This window comes from Thalassophryne amazonica, chromosome 4 (genome assembly GCF_902500255.1).
Source record: "Thalassophryne amazonica chromosome 4, fThaAma1.1, whole genome shotgun sequence".
NCBI classification, from domain to species: domain Eukaryota; kingdom Metazoa; phylum Chordata; class Actinopteri; order Batrachoidiformes; family Batrachoididae; genus Thalassophryne; species Thalassophryne amazonica.
The window spans coordinates 1,943,354-1,961,606 of NC_047106.1; the positions used below are offsets into that span (position 1 = coordinate 1,943,354).

The 18,253-nt window shown below is 41.7% G+C and overlaps 1 protein-coding gene across 1 annotated transcript in view; it reads left to right on the plus strand.

Annotated features, from left to right (window-relative positions):
- LOC117509347 (coagulation factor VII) overlaps positions 1–18,253 on the plus strand; it is a 146,568-nt gene that overhangs the window by 126,630 nt on the left and 1,685 nt on the right. The window contains exon 9 of the mRNA XM_034169017.1: positions 2,874–2,999. Within this exon, the coding sequence (XP_034024908.1) occupies positions 2,874–2,999 (126 nt within the window). The remainder of the gene's footprint in view (positions 1–2,873; positions 3,000–18,253) is intronic.

Below are 18,253 nucleotides of genomic sequence, written 5' to 3' on the forward strand. Positions count from 1 at the left end.
GTCTGGAATGAAAATGGTGTAGTTCAAACTTAGAATTATTCCACCTCGCGTAATGCTATGCTATTCTATACAATATGCATGCACTGTTGGCTACAAAGCGGACTTACTACTCTGATTTGATCAACAAAAACAAGCATAACTCAAAGTTCTTGTTCGACACGGTGGCAACACTTATTCATGGACAATCACCTGCAGTTCGCTGTCCTTTTACAGCACAAGATTTCCTGGATTACTTTGAGAAGAAAATAGAAGACATTAGGTTAAACATATCCCAGCATGCCTTAATCCAGCCACTACACCCTGCTATTGAGGTGGGCATCATTACTGAGGTATTACCTAGATTTGCAGAATTTGATAGTATCTCTCTAGACATGCTGACAAAACTCGTAACATCAACAAAAAGTACAACCTGTTTATTTGATCCTATACCAACAAAACTGTTTAAGGACCTGTGGTCCACTCTTGGGCCGACTGTGCTGGAAATTATTAATCTCTCATTAACTTCTGGGTCTGTTTCTAAATGTTTCAAATCTGCAGTGATTAAACCATTACTTAAGAAACCTAATCTTGATCCTAGTGTATTGATAAACTATCGGCCGATATCAAATCTATCATTCTGCTCTAAAATTCTGTAAAAAGTGGTGTCACAGCAGCTTGTAGACTATCTTACTGAGAATAATCTCTTTGAGCCACTGCAGTCTGCTTTTAGAAAATATCATTCCACAGAGACGGCTCTCACTAAAGTGGTGAATGATCTTCTGCTTACAATGGATTTGGACACCACTATAGTTCTGGTGCTGTTAGATCTCAGTGCTGCATTTGATACAGTGGATCATCATATTCTACTTGATAGGCTGGAAAATCATTTTGGGATTACTGGGAGTGCCCTTGCATGGTTGACGTCATACTTGACCAGTCGTTCTCATGTGTCTTGTACAACAACACTACCTCTAACCCAGTGGTTAACCAAAAAGTTAGCTTCGATAACAGTTAATCCGCTAACTGAAAAGTTAACTTTTATAGAGCTAAATCAATAAACCCGTAAAGAATTTAGTGTAAGTTACAGCTAAAAGCTAAACCAATAACTTTTAGTATTGACTCCAGTACCCTGGCAGCTACTGACACTTCTGAATAAATTCAAAAGCAATCACAAACAACAGCAAGCCAGTGCTTCTGTCTAAGCTCAACCTTCTCTCAGCATAAGAAAGCTGGTGACCAGAGAGAAGGAAAAAAGGGGAGAGGAAAAAAAAAGCTAATTTATTTTACAGTTTTACAGACATGTCACAGGAGTCATGCACAGCAAGGCAGTTTGGACTTGAGGTTAAAATTTTAAACAAACTAATTCCAGACAAGTTATCAAAATTAATGTCACCTCTGTCGATTTTACAAAGTGAAAATATCAGCTATATCTTTTAGTTTAGTTTTTAGAACACTGCCATCTACTGAATGGGAGTGAAAATAGACCAACTGTAATTTGTATGTGAGGTTTCAAATCCTGCAAAATGTTGCAAAATTTCAGAAAGTTCACACTGAGACTGTCTGAACTGGCTGCAATTTAACCGCTGCACTGCACGTAAACAACAACAATAACCTCATCCCAACATAAAACTCTTTGTATATTGTGCCTAAAACTCACATGAATATACAATCTGGGTTTATGGGTGATTCTTAGACTACGGGCACTTATTATGTCCTTTGATCACATTGTATGAAAAACAGAAAAAAGGGGAAATGTCACACTTTTATACTTATCTTTACAATGAAAGTGTGTTAAGAAATTTGTTCTAGTAGTCTATGATGACTTTTTCACATTTTTTCAGCATCATTATATGCAAATATTGCCGTTTTGTGCTTGTCCCACACCCAGACTTTTGATCTTCAATGATAAAAATGAATGGTAAAGAAACGTTTTTTCTAATGTTTTAAAATATCTCTGAATAAAATATCAGTAAAATAATCAAAACATAACTGGGGTATTCAATGTCATACAACTGTTGTGATTTTTTTTAAACAAAATGTAGTTGTCCCACACTATTGCCGTAATTTCCACCACAACACTGTAATGTCCCTTTAAACAGTTTGTATGAAAGATTGTTTGGGTAGTTTCTATGGAGATAAACAGTGACATCAGAGCACATGTATATAGCGCCAAATCACAACAAACAGTTGCTCCAAGGCGCTTTATATTGTAAGGCAATGGTGTGGTGGAAATTACATTTACAAGGCCAATAGTGCCCGTAGTTAAAGAATCACCCGTATAGATGTTGTTACTGTTTTATGTAAACCTGCAAGAAGCTCAGGTTGTTTCTCCGTTATCTACAGTGACCGGGCAGTCGCTGTGAGCTGTTCATGTCATTCTAGAGGAAATTGAAGTTTGCTCTTTAACATCCTGCTTGTTGTCCTTTACAGCACTGTTTGTTCCACAGTAACATGTATAAAATGCTTGAAATTCAGTTTGTGTTGATGAATTTCCATGCAGGTTAAACGTAGCAGACATGGAATATTTGTTTTAGCAAGTTTTCAGGGTCTCATGGAGAGCGAAGTGAAGCCACACAGATGCTGGAGCTCTCACGGGGACCGGCCCACTGACCGTGTGGAGGACCCCTGCCTGTGGTACTGACGCCTGTGTGGACTTCTCATCTTTGTATTATTATGTTGTTTGATTTCCTGTTTCTTCAGCGTAAAAAAAGCTTCTACTTGGTGGCATGACCCAAACAGAGGGTCACCCCTGTGAGTCTGGTCTGCTTGAAGTTTCTTCCTCAAATCCTCAGAGGGAGTTTTTTCTTACCACTGTTGCCTGTGTTCTTGCTTGTGTTGTATAACTGAAATAAACTGAATTGATTGACAGCTGTGTTTTTGTTTTTTATGTGCAGGAGAATAATAGGGGCGTGGTCACAGGCTGGGGGGCAACACAGTTCCTAGGTCGCTCCTCACGTTTCCTCAGGAAGGTGACACTCCCAGTGGTCAGTCAACAGAACTGCATGAATTCAACTGAACAGGTGATCATAAGTCACACATCCTGTGGTCACCATGGCAACCACAGTGATGTGCTAATATCTGATGTCAAAGCTGCACTTTATGTTTAAATTCTATTCAGCAGATACCTTTTTGTTTTGCAAAATGAGCATTTAAGCAAGAAAGACTAATGTCTATTCAGGCTGTGAGGCCCACTGGGCCACGGTTTGTTCCCGGAGAGTCTGCTATGTCCCCGGATGGGACGAACTGCTCCAGCCATATGTAATGGTGCCCAAACATTTGTGAACCCATGTGCTGTTACATGTCTAAATGTTAGAACAACTCGAGTCTAACAGCAAGCACAATAATAGTGCTTTACCGTATTTACAGCACCAAGGACTGGCCGTGGGTCCTGGATAGCAACCACATAAGCAGACGTCCGGTCCCTCAGCGTATCTCTATCTGCTGCAGCCAGGTAAAACGTGGACATGTCCTTGGTGTTCTTGAATTACTAGGGTCCTCACCATTGAGACACCTGTGTCCTGGCTCTTGTCCCCACATGGACTAAACGTGGTGTCTGATGTTCCCTCACAGTGTCAGTGATCCTCCTCATCTGAGTCTAAGTCACCGTTCATTGGACACAAAATCATTCCAGCCGGACCCAAAGATCCTCCACAGAGACCTGAATCAGAATAGCTTTAGTATCTTCAAAGAACACAAGGAATCTGAGCCCAGTTTCAGCTGTACTCTGTATGTATAAATATACACTAAACACTGAATAATTCACAGTATAAAATGTGCAAAGGAGAAACAGACAAACATTGAAGTTGTACATGAGGTATGTGAATGAGCGAGTTTTTTGGCAGGTTAAGTTGTTCATCAGTGTGACAGCCTGTGGAAAGAAACTGTTCCTGTGTCTGGTTGTAACACTGACAAAAGGGGAGGAGTTTAAACAGGGTGTGTCCAGGGTAGGAGGGGTCTGCAGAGATGTTACCAGCTGGCTTCCTGGTCCTGGACCGGTCTAAGTCCGGGATGGAGAGCAGGCTGGCTCCAATGATTTTTTTTCTCTGCAGACCTGACAGTTGGTAGAAGTCTGTGCCTGTCATGTTTGGAGGCAGAGAGAAACCAAGCAGAGATGGAGATGCACAGGACAGACTGGATGATGGATGTGTAGAAGATGATGAGCAGTTTCTGGGCAGCCACAAAGGGTCGACCAGACACCTCTGGTACCAGAGATCACTGCAATGTCCTGACCACCTCATCCAGTCAGCAGAGTTTGTTGATTTGATGTAGAAGATCTTTTGTGCCAGAATGAGGAAATCAGACATGTTTCCACCCAGACCACTGAGCTCCTCGGTGCTCACCAGTTCTTGTTCTGTTCAGTGGTGCAGCATGTGTCGTCTGCTGTCCAGAGTGGACTTCTGATCAGACACAAAGCCTACTCTGCCCCCTGCTGTTGGCTTCCTGTCAGTCACATTCAAAATGACAGATCTGTTTACAGTGGCCTGCAAAGCCACATGAAGCCTCTAAGTTCTTCTGGGTGTCTTGGTGGCTTTCCTCACTCTTCTTCAGTTTTTGAGAACTGTCTCCTCCACACAGATTTACCACAGAGGTTTTTACTGTTTGTATTTCTTCATAAGTGATGGAAATAAAGTTCAAGACATATTCAGTGACTTGGAAATGTTCATGTATCCATCCCCTGACTTGTCTGAAGAAAACTGGCATTTAAACTGATTATTTACAGGTATTATACCAAAGGGGCTGATTACTTATGCAACCCATCATCTTGCCTTTTATATTTTTAATTAATTTATATCAAGTTGTAGAGATTTACTTTCACTTGGAGTCTAAGGAAGATAATTTTAGAAATTTTTATATTGAGAAGCCTGATTTACTGTTTGTGTGTGAAATGCCATAAACAAATTAAAATGTGTGAAATATCAAGGGGCTGATTACTTTGCAAACCACTGTAGGTGTCATATAAAGCAAATAATACTTTTTTTCTATTGCAATGGAAAGAATGGAAAACATGTATTTTCATACTGTTATGTTTCCTTCTTAATGAAGCCACAGCTTGACGCTCAAACTATTCCCCTGTTGTCATCCACAAAAAACGACCAAAAAATAACTCCACAGGATCCTCTGAATTCACTTAAATATTTTAATTAAAAAAAGAAAAAGAAAACAGTAATTGGTACAACGCTGTCCACAAAGAGAAAATAAACGGAGTGGCAAAGATTGAGACAGACAGGTCAAAAAACTGTGTGGTTCCACTGTGTTCTGCCTGACTGAACAGCAGACCAGGCAGCTAACCCTACGTACAAGCTCGTGCTTGGCTGCAGTTAAATGTGCACGACAAAAATACCTCATCAAGAATACAGATGAACTCTCAAACAATAGGAATTATACACACACACACACACACATTTTAAGTGTAATAAATTAAATATTATTCTATTACCAGTGGTGGGCAGTTTTGCTAATTTGCTAACCACTAATTAGCGAAGCTAACTTTTTCGTTAGCAGATTATCTTTTCAGCTAATTCTGAAAACCATCAACGGATTAATCATCTTCCACTAAATTTAGTTCCGCTAACATTTCTTTGCTGGCAAAGTGCGTAAGACTGAATGGTCAAAACATTTGTAAATCCTAAAACCAAACATTAATTCCTGTCTGCTGGGTGTTTTGCAACAGCTAGGCTGCCGTAAGGAACTCAACCCTCCGCCTTCCCCTGCAGAAAGGGACGGGCCGGCTGCCGGAAAAAAAAAGTCATTTATTTTCAAAATGCAGCAGCAGTTCAGTGGCAGAAGAGGTAAATCAGAATGTCCTTTTCACTCATGGTCACAGCGTAACTCTTCACCAAACTAACTACATTCCTTTAACCATGAAAATACAACAAATCTATAACTCTAACAACACTGCTAAACTAACATGTACTACAACAATAATATGAGCGAAGCGGCGCAAAGCTCACTCATGGTACGGGGGCATCCTAAACAGGAAGTGCCAATTTTCAAATCCACAGTAAAATGCGAAATGTTCAAATGTCAAACACTTGCCTGGACTGACAGACGAGATCCCATGGAATCTCGCGGGAACTCAGTGGCAAGCTCACACTCAAACAGGAAGTGCCAAATTCTCAGTCACAGTGAAACAGGAAATGTTCAAATGCCAAACACTTCCTGGCATGGGTGGAGCTAGAGCAGAGGCCGGGGTTTCACTGGACTCTCCTGAAATCTGATTAGACACAGATGATTGACATGTCACAGCACCACACGTCTGGTTGAAAGAGCTGCATTTTGAAATCAGTGAGTCACATTGACTGCTAGGTTCCTCCTGTCCAATAGTTGGTGCTGTGTACCACAAAAAGTTCTAATCCACCTTAGAATAAAAATGTTTGTTTCAGATTTGAACTGAACACGTCGTTTGAACTATGGATTTCTAATGACACCAAACTTATATTGGTGAGTAAACAACTGTATTTTATGTCAGAATTGAGGTCCAGGTTGTTAAAAGCAGCATTTCTCCTTTAATTCATGTTGGCTTTTGTACACGTGTTTAAGCTAACAGACAGCAGCCGGTTCATACTCTGTTGGCTTATTAGTGGAGCAGATAACTGAAACAATCCTTCAAATGGTGATACAAGCATCAAATTCTGCACAAATACAGCTGGAGCAAAATTAATGGAGCAACTTTAACTTTTGACCCCTGTACAAACTGAAACTGACCTTTGACACCATTCTTGCTGCTTTTACCTCATAACTCCATAACATTCAGTCACAGATTGACCAAACTATACCTTTTTTGGAATCTTTATGATCAGACAAATAATGTGGTGTACTTTTCTATATGATTGGAGCATCTTTTAATTTAGACCAGGGGTGGGCAACTTGTTCCAGAAAAGGCCAAGAGTGTGCAGGTTTTCTTTGCAGCCACTGATTCCACCAGGTGATTTCACTGATTAACTGATTCCATCTTCTCAAAGTGATATTAATCAGTGAAATCACCTGGTGGAGTCAGTGGCTGCAAATAAAACCTGCACCCTCTTGGCCCTTTCTGGAACAAGTTGCCCACCCCTGATTTTGACCCCTGTGTAATTCTTCAATTGACCCCTACCTGGCTGCCTCTTGAAAATTCAAGTGGCCAATCAGTTTTTTTTTTAAGAGTTAATATCTGTGGATTATTTGTGCTGAATTTGATGCTTGTATCACCATTTGCAGGATTCCAGTCTAAATACAACCCCTGGCAAAAATTATGGAATCACCAGCCTCGGAGGATGTTCATTCAGTTGTTTAATTTTGTAGAAAAAAAGCAGATCACAGACATGACACCAAACTAAAGTCATTTCAAATGGCAACGTTCTGGCTTTAAGAAACACTATAAAAAATCAAGAAAAAAAATTGTGGCAGTCAGTAACGGTTACTTTTTTAGACCAAGCAGAGGAAAAAAATATGGAATCACTCAATTCTGAGGAATAAATTATGGAATCACCCTGTAAATTTTCATCCCCAAAACTAACACCTGCATCAAATCAGATCTGCTCGTTAGTCTGCATCTAAAAAGGAGTGATCACACCTTGGAGAGCTGTTGCACCAAGTGGACTGACATGAATCATGGCTCCAACACGAGAGATGTCAGTTGAAACAAAGGAGAGGATTATCAAACTCTTAAGAGGGTAAATCATCACGCAATGTTGCAAAAGATGTTGGTTGTTCACAGTCTGCTGTGTCTAAACTCTGGACCAAATACAAACAACATGGGAAGGTTGTTAAAGGCAAACATACTGGTAGACCAAGGAAGACATCAAAGCGTCAAGACAGAAAACTTAAAGCAATATGTCTCAAAAATCGAAAATGCACAACAAAACAAATAAGGAACGAATGGGAGGAAACTGGAGTCAACGTCTGTGACTGAACTGTAAGAAACCACCTAAATGAAATGGGATTTACATACAGAAAAGCTAAACGAAAGCCATCATTAACACCTAAACAGAAAAAAACAAGGTTACAATGGGCTAAGGAAAAGCAATCGTGGACTGTGGATGACTGGATGAAAGTCATATTCAGTGATCAATCAATCAATCAATCAATTTTTTATATAACGCCAAATCACAACAAACAGTTGCCCCAAGGCGCTTTATATTGTAAGGCAAGGCCATACAATAATTATGTAAAACCGCAACGGTCAAAACGACCCCCTGTGAGCAAGCACTTGGCTACAGTGGGAAGGAAAAACTCCCTTTTAACAGGAAGAAACCTCCAGCAGAACCAGGCTCAGGGAGGGGCAGTCTTCTGCTGGGACTGGTTGGGGCTGAGGGAGAGAACCAGGAAAAAGACATGCTGTGGAGGGGAGCAGAGATTGATCACTAATGATTAAATGCAGAGTGGTGCATAGAGAGCAAAAAGAGAAAGAAACAGTGCATCATGGGAACCCCCCAGCAGTCGACGTCTATAGCAGCATAACTAAGGGATGGTTCAGGGTCACCTGATCCAGCCCTAACTATAAGCTTTAGCAAAAAGGAAAGTTTTAAGCCTAATCTTAAAAGTAGAGAGGGTGTCTGTCTCCCTGATCTGAATTGGGAGCTGGTTCCACAGGAGAGGAGCCTGAAAGCTGAAGGCTCTGCCTCCCATTCTACTCTTACAAACCCTAGGAACTACAAGTAAGCCTGCAGTCTGAGAGCGAAGTGCTCTATTGGGGTGATATGGTACTACGAGGTCCCTAAGATAAGATGGGACCTGATTATTCAAAACCTTATAAGTAAGAAGAAGAATTTTAAATTCTATTCTAGAATTAACAGGAAGCCAATGAAGAGAGGCCAATATGGGTGAGATATGCTCTCTCCTTCTAGTCCCCGTCAGTACTCTAGCTGCAGCATTTTGAATTAACTGAAGGCTTTTTAGGGAACTTTTAGGACAACCTGATAATAATGAATTACAATAGTCCAGCCTAGAGGATATAAATGCATGAATTAGTTTTTCAGCATCACTCTGAGACAAGACCTTTCTGATTTTAGAGATATTGCGTAAATGCAAAAAAGCAGTCCTACATAATTGTTTAATATGCGCTTTGAATGACATATCCTGATCAAAAATGACTCCAAGATTTCTCACAGTATTACTAGAGGTCAGGGTAATGCCATCCAGAGTAAGGATCTGGTTAGACACCATGTTTCTAAGATTTGTGGGGCCAAGTACAATAACTTCAGTTTTATCTGAGTTTTAAAAGCAGGAAATTAGAGGTCATCCATGTCTTTATGCCTGTAAGACAATCCTGCAGCTTAGCTAATTGGTGTGTGTCCTCTGGCTTCATGGATAGATAAAGCTGGGTATCATCTGCGTAACAATGAAAATTTAAGCAATACCGTCTAATAATACTGCCTAAGGGAAGCATGTATAAAGTGAATAAAATTGGTCCTAGCACAGAACCTTGTGGAACTCCATAATTAACTTTAGTCTGTGAAGAAGATTCCCCATTTACATGAACAAATTGTAATCTATTAGACAAATATGATTCAAACCACCGCAGCACAGTGCCTTTAATACCTATGGCATGCTCTAATCTCTGTAATAAAATTTTATGGTCAACAGTATCAAAAGCAGCACTGAGGTCCAACAGAACAAGCACAGAGATGAGTCCACTGTCCGAGGCCATAAGAAGATCATTTGTAACCTTCACTAATGCTGTTTCTGTACTATGATGAATTCTAAAACCTGACTGAAACTCTTCAAATAGACCATTCCTCTGCAGATGATCAGTTAGCTGTTTTACAGCTACCTTTTCAAGAATTTTTGAGAGAAAAGGAAGGTTGGAGATTGGCCTATAATTAGCTAAGATAGCTGGGTCAAGTGATGGCTTTTTAAGTAATGGTTTAATTATGAATTAAATGAATCTAGAATCTGCATTGGGCAAGGTGATGATGCTGGAACTTTTGTTTGGTGCCATTCCAATGAGATTTATAAAGATGACTGCCTGAAGAGAACATGTAAATTTCCACAGTCATTGATGATATGGGGCTGCATGTCAGGTAAAGGCACTGGGGAGATGGCTGTCATTACATCATCAATAAATGCACAAGTTTACATTGATATTTTGGACACTTTTCTTATCCCATCAATTGAAAGGATGTTTGGGGATGATGAAATCATTTTTCAAGATGATAATGCATCTTGCCATAGAGCAAAAACTGTGAAAACATTCCTTGCAAAAAGACACATAGGGTCAATGTCATGGCCTGCAAATAGTCCAGATCTTAATCCAATTGAAAATCTTTGGTGGAAGTTGAAGAAAATGGTCCATGACAAGGCTCCAACCTGCAAAGCTGTCTGGCAACAGCAATCAGAGAAAGTTGGAGCCAGATTGATGAAGAGTACTGTTTGTTACTCATTAAGTCCATGCCTCAGAGACTGCAAGCTGTTATAAAAGCCAGAGGTGGTGCAACAAAATACTAGTGATGTGTTGGAGCGTTCTTTTGTTTTTCATGATTCCATAATTTTTTCCTCAGAATTGTTTCTGTGTAGGCTCTCAGTTGTCCAGGTGGTTTCCATAGTAGAGAAGCTTGAATCGTCGACTGGACTGGGTTGCTTGACGTGAGGACGTTTCGCTTCAAATCGCAGAAGCTTCCTCAGCTAAAATTCTTGCTCTGGAAATCTGACTTCTGTCTGACTCTTGTAGAGACGAATGATCATGAGAGCTATTGTTTAGTCACTAGCCTATAGCAGTCGGCCTCTCAGTAGTGACCCAAGCTAAGGCGTCACCTCGGAGCAAATTTGTCACATACGAAACACGGCTTCCATCAGAAGAGAAGGAAGCCGGTCGCTGAGCAAAAACCAGAGAACATTGCATCAGAAACGAAGCACAAGCTTCGACGTCTCCCGCATAAGGCTCCGGATGACAAATGATCGGTTCAAACACCGAATCTCTGGGTGACGGGGTTATCTGCCCTGGTATCGATGATGCCGCAGCTGGCGCTGCAGGAAGCGGAACGGCTTGAGCTGCAAGCTCCGTAACACGGCGTCTGTTTGTTTAATTTGATTTGCGAGATGCTGTAATTGCTCCCATATTTTCTCCAAGTGTTCTTGAATCTTTTCGGCAAAAGGAACCGCCTCTGCCGCTGGGTCCATTATGGAATGGCCGGGAACTACTGTTATGTGTCGACGCGGGTTGAGGAGCGGACCTGCGTCAGACAGGACCCAGCGCTAAAAATAACCAGAAAGCGGTTCCAAACAGAAACTATTTATTATTCACCTGTGCTTAAAAGTGTAAAAACATAAAAACAACGTCCCTCTGGTGGAGTGATTCGTGGCTCGCTCTCCAGCGCCCGCAAGGATTAAAGCCGGCGCTCCTGGACTTCCCACCACCACCAAACACCCCCCAGGTGGACACGACAAACTGATTCTCTGTGAAGCAAAGAGAAGGTGAGGTAAGTCAACAGATACAACTATATCTTCCAATAAACACACGCTATCAGCAACACACTCAGGTCAGTGTCCTTTTTTTACTTTATGCAAATGAGCAGCTTCTCACAACAAGTGGAGGATCACTTATCCTTCACGCCACAGCAGTGAGAAGCAAACTGCACAATTCTCTTCACAATTCCAGTATACTGTGTAACAAAACACCAAGTTACTATCAACAATTACTTAAACACTTAATTACCTTTAGTGTGTGCTGATAGCATGTGTCCTCACCCCTCCCTGCTTCACGGGCTCGATGTGTCAAAACCCAGGCGCGGTCCTCAGCGTCTCACAAACGAACGTCACAAGGTCGAGTTCCCGGCAGTTCTGCTCAAATCACACATGACTTAAATGCAGAACGCCATCCAATTATCTGCTTCAGCTGCAAGTCGTCCAGGTTGCACGTGAGCACCAATCACAGGTGCTTTCCATGATGTTGATGAGGGTGAAGACTCTTCAGCCAGCACCTTCTTCACAGACAAATCAGCCCTCATGCCACCTGGAGAGCAAAGAAAAGAAAAGAACACCAAAACATCCAGCCACGCCCCCCCAACACACAACAAAAGGACTAAATTTCTCAGTGACCCCTAAACATATACAGACAGTAGATTACATCACTGCAGTAGAGTCAGCCATTAAACATAACAGTTTGTCAGAGTCAGAAGCTGGGGACCTCCGACTAAGAGTCACAGCAGTGCTGAACAGTGCTAAGCCTCCTCCGTCCAACATCACAGGAGAAGAACAGAAAGCTTTGTCAGCACTGCAAAAGGACCAAAGCATCCTTATCCTGCCAGCAGATAAAGGCAGATGCACGGTGGTCCTGAACACATCGGACTACGAGGCCAAGATCAACAACTTGCTCAGTGACTCCAATACATACGAACGTCTGAAGAGAGACCCCACGAGCGGCTATAAGAAGAAAATCATTAGCTACCTCCAAAACCTGGAGAAAGAGGGACTCATCGACAGGCAGACATACTACAGACTGTACCCTGGGGACGCCACTCCGTGCATCTATGGACTGCCCAAAATCCATAAACGGAGCATGCCACTCAGGCCTATTGTATGTAGCACAGATTCCATCACATACAATTTGGCCAAGCACCTCAAGTGGATTTTGGCTCCTCTAGTGGGTAACTCAGACCACCATGTGGAGAACACACAAGATTTTGTGAACAAGATCAGGGACCTGCAGCTGGAGGCAGATGAAACTACGGTGTCATTTGATGTGACATCATTGTTCACCTGCATCCCCACTGCTGAGGCCGTCTCAGCTGTGAGGCAGAGACTGCTGGAGGATGTGTCTCTACTTGAAAGGACCAAACTCACACCAGACCACATCTGCCAACTCTTGGAGATCTGTCGCAACACCACGTATTTCCTGTTTAGGGGGAATTACTACAGGCAGATCCATGGTTGTGCGATGGGGTCTCTGGTATCCCCCATTGTGGCCAATCTGTACATGGAGCGAGTGGAGAAGACAGCCTTGACGTCGTTCATGGGCATTTTTGGGTATTTTCTCCTCCAAACATTCTTAAAACCTTTAACAAGACAAACAGAGTCAAGAACCACCAGTGAGACAGAAAGTCAAATTTATCTCGCGAGGAGTGCAGTCAGGCTGTACACCAAAGCTACACTAAAGTCTGGCTTGCGCTCCTGCTCTTTTTATTGGAGAAGCCCTAACCACATCATAAAACTTGTCCTAAGGGTGGGGGGAACAACGCAAGACAAGTTTCTTCCCGTAACATAAACACATACGTCAATAAGTGCATCTGCGTGGAAAAACAGTTTCTTTAATCAATGGAGGTCAGCACATCCCGTTCGTCTGTTGCACTTATCATCTGTTCTGCATCTGCCTGGAGTGTCTTGTTCTTTATACTAAGCATCACATATACAAGGCCATAAATTCACAACGGTCAAAACAACCTCCAGTTCTTTACTCCCAGTTCAGACTGACCCCAGCATGCTAAAACAAAGTTGAATAACAAGTACATTCTCAGGGTTACTTTTAAGACAGGTGCATAACAGCACAATAACAGAACAAAGACAAAGGTACAAATGTTTAACAGTGATGAAAAAAAAAAAAAAAAAAAAAAATATATATATATATATATATATATATATATATATATATATATATATATATATATATAAAATCTTTAACATTTCCCTCCTGTTATCGCTTGTTAAACATATAGTAGGCATCACCTAGCTTAGCACTTCTTTTGAGATTTTCACTAAGAGGTTCATCATGGTATGTTCTACAGGCTTATACCCCAGAGGTTATGTCATCATTGTCATCATCATCGATGTCTGGGTCATCATACTTCCATTGGTCTGGGTACAGGTCATGAGAGCCCTCTTCCTCTTCGTCGTCGTTTTGCCCCAGGAGTGGATATGAAGCTGGTCCCCCTCCTGGTCCTGGACCTATTGCTGTGGTTATCATTCTATTTACAAGGCCTCGAAGACATGGAATACAACAACATCCACACAATGTTAGAATCGCAGCAAATACTGCTATAGACACTAATAGTGAAGAAATCAAAGACCTCCATTTTCCCATCCCTTCCAGCCACCAATCCCAGCCTTCGGTGTTTACTCCACTGTGCTCTTTCATCTTCAACGTCCTCAGCCCGTCGATGGCTTGAGTGAGGCTGCCATCTGCAGCTGTGTTGTTGGGAATGAATGTGCAGCATTGTTCTCCGAACATGGCACAAACACCTCCTTTCTCTGCCAACAACATATCCAGAGCAATACGGTTCTGGAAGGCCATAAGGGACGTGGCTTCTAACTGCGAATGGACAGCCTTAAACCCTTCCTCAGTCCAATTTCCTAATTTCTGTACATTGTAGTGGATGTAGTTTATTCTGTCCACGTTCTTATTAATTGAACACCACCAACAGATGGAGGATTCGAATCCAGCTGCTATCTGATCAGCCAGTTTATACTCGTCAGGCACTCCTCTGGGGACTCCTATCGCATCAATATATGTTGGATCTCCCACTCCTTTCCAATCTCGTTTTACTCTATGTCTGACTATGCCTTTCTGCCAGTCTTCAGGAATGAGAGAGGCTGTATATGTCATGACTTCTTCAGGTGTCATGGGCATGGCTTTAACTGGTAACAATAATGATATAAATGCACAATAACCTGACACATTTCTTGGCAGTCTGTCAAAAATTCTGTTATCGCCACACCACCACCATACGTCACTCCTACTGACAGGTTTGAATGTGGGAGTACTATGGACCACATCCTTACACCAGGCAGTGTGGTTTAAGCTACCCAAAGTCTTACTTGTCCCTGTCAAGTTTACACATGTATGGTTAGCATGCCCAACTTTGCTTGAAAATAAAGGTTTAATCTTAGTCAAGTTGGTCAATGGATAGATCTTGTCCCACTTAGAACAATTGTTGTTTGCTGCAATGTATGTCTGTGTCATAACAGTCAGCAGACAGTCTTTGGGTAATGCTGCCGGTATTACCTGTAATATAGGTCTGGGTCCCATACATACAACACAGTCCTTCTTTGCTGCTAGTCCTGCTTGTTCTGCCATTAAAAGCCAATTGTTATTTTGTCCACTAATTCCTGTAGTTACTAGGAACCAGTCATCTGCCTTCATGTCTTTTGTGCCTTGTATGGACACCCCCTTTGCTTGTATGGACACCCCCTTTGCTTGTATGGACACCCCCTTTGACGTACTTAATTCTGTCAATATTGGTTGCTGTACTCTATCTGTTTCACAGAGGAAAAAATGGAAATACGGATCTTTTCCTGGTTTGTATACCCAAAGGAGGAACAACCAACAGTCTCCCTTTATATCAGGTGGGAATATGGTTCCTTTTTCTGTGGTATTCACCACTATAAACAGCTTATCATCTGTTTGATACATTTTAAGAATTTGACTCTGGTACTTAGCCCACTCGGTTTGTGCCCATCCTGGTGTCCATCTACTCCATTCATCGGCTACCAACGTTTCCCATCTCTTATCTAGCTGATCATTGGTCATATACCATGAGAAACTATTTCTGTAATTAGTCCCTCTGTCACCATCCCATGTTCCATGGGTAAGAGCACTATATGGTACAGAGATGACCACAGAAGCATTTCTAGGAATGCAGGCTTGTACACCAAATCGGTACGCATTGTTCCTATCACAGCTATGTACTGTGGCATTTGTTATCGGACTGGGGTCTTCGTTACTTCTTTTTGGTCTCTGCAATCTGCGGATGTGATCCTTATTATCATGTCCCGTGCTTATGGCTTTTAATAATAAGCCCAATCCGAAAAAGAAAAGTAGCATAACAAGGACTGTCCATGGGGTCCAGGAACCCTCGTTCTTTTCATTTTTTTCTTTTGCCATTTCTACACACTACAGCACACCTATGTTCAGAACAGTGGTTTCTTAATGTCTTCTGCTAGCTTTCGTGTCTATCCTGGATCTTAACACCAAGCTCACACACTATTACTAGTCTTATCCTACTGCTCTTACTGTTTGTCTGTGTCTGCAGAAATGACTTTCTTACAGTGAGTTAAATGAATCCATGTACTTCTTTCCCCAATTTTCAAAGCTGTGGGTGTTGTGAGTAGTACTTGATGGGGCCCTTCCCACTTAGGTGAATGCCAGTGTTTTCTCTTGATGCTTCCTATCAACACCCAGTCTCCAGGTACCACTTTAGGGTCATCCTGTGGAGAAATGGGATCATCAGTGTTTGAAACTCTCCCTCGTTGTCTTTCTAAGTCTGTTTTTTACTGTTCCATTCATCCTTTCCACTAATCCGGCACTTTGTGGATGATAAGCACAATGATTTTTGAGATTAATCTGTAGCGCTTCTCCTACGTATTGCACTATTGTATTAACAAAATGCGCTCCATTATCTGAATAGACTGTTTCTGGTATTCCAAATCGTGGAATGATGTCTTTGCACAATGCTTTAGCCACTGTAAGTGCATCTGCATGTTTTGTGGGGAACAATTCTACCCATTTTGAGAACGCATCAATTATGACTAACATGTTTACTCAGCTGTATATAATCCATATGAATCACTTGAAAGGGATATTGTGGTGTTGGAAATTTGCCTCTTTGGGGTCTCAAATTGCCTTGTGAGTTGTGTTTTGCACATGTCATGCATGCTCTACAATGCTGTTTTGCATATGCATCGAACCCATAAAGACAAAAAATAGATTGCAATTGCGATATCATACCCCCTGATGAGACATGCGTCACGCCATGGCTCATAATAGCTGCCCATTTAAACATATTTTTTGGCAATATGGGTTTCTTTTGTGGTCATAAGTACAAATCATTTGCGAATGTAGCTCCTTTGTGTAACCACATCTGCCTTTCTTTCTCAGGTGCCTGCTGTTGCATCTGCTGCTGCCGCCTTCGCAGCTCTGTCAGCAAAATCATTTCCTTGTGAAACTATATCAGAGCCTTTGGTGTGAGCCGCACATTTGCATATAGCAATTTGTTTAGGCAATTTCACAGCTTTCAGTAGTGCAGTTAGGAGAGTGGCATGAGTCACCGGCTTTCCAGATGATGTCACCATTCCACGCTCTTCCCACAGTTTTGCAAACACATGCACTGTGCTGAAAGCGTACTGGCTGTCTGTATAGATTGTTACAGCCGTACCTTTAAACAGATAGCAAGCTGCAGTTAAAGCAACTAATTCAGCTGCTTGTGCTGAAAATGACGATGGCAATGAAGCAGAATCCAATACTTCTGAATTTGTGACAACAGCATATCCAGATTGTGTTTGTCCATAAGCATTTTTAGTGGAAGAACCATCCACATACACAATTGTACTGTTTGGGATGGGTGTGTCCTGGAGGTCTGGGCGTGCTTTCATACAGACTGTTGCTACATCAAGACAATTGTGCGGCTCACCATCCTCAGGTAAAGGTATCAATGTGGATGGATTCAATGTTGTACATCGCTCTACCGTAAGGTGTGGTTGTGATAATAGCAAGGACATGCACGAAAGATGTCTTGCTGGGGACAAAAAGCTCATGTTTGTCTGCAACAGGAGTGCAGAAACTGCATGTGGAACTTTCAATGTCAGCTGATGGAATAGAACAACATTACTGCTACTTTGAACAGCCATAGAGGCTGCAATTACAGCTCGCACGCAGTGAGGCAATGCACTTGCTACTGTATCCAATTTGGAAGAATAGTAAGCCACTGGTCGTAATTTTGTACCATGTGACTGTACTAAGACACTTGTCATGAAATTATTTTTACAATCCACTGTTTGAGTAAATGGTTTACTATAATCTGGTAGTGTCAAAACTGTAGATGACACTAACGTTTGTTTTACTTTTACAAAAGCTTCCTCAGCTTCTTTGTTCCATTCCAACACGGTTGGAATGGAACTAGTGTTTACTAAGGTACACAGGAATATCTTTAAAAAAAAGAGAGAGAGTATTTCCACTTAGGTGCCTGGTCTTGAGAACCAGGGATAGTAGGTTGAAAAGCTTTTTTATCCCATGGGAACTCTCCCTACACACTTAAGCAGCTCAAGAATATGGACAGCAGGTATATGAGTGACATTTACATGACAATTTATATGACAATATTGAGATACGATAATTTGGCCATATTGTACAGCCCTATTGTCAACTAGCTGAAAACTTTGAATATTAATTTACAGCTACATAAAAAAATGCTTAAAGTGACAGGGGGTTAAGAGGGCTGTAATGAGGGGCGTCAGCTGAAAATCAAAGAAAGAAAAATGCTTAAAAAGGCGGGGAATCTGGGGGGGGCAGAGCCCCTCCAGAAACTGAAAGGCAAAATAAGGAAAATGCTTAAAAAGGCGGGGAGTCTGGGGGGGCAGAGCCCCTCCA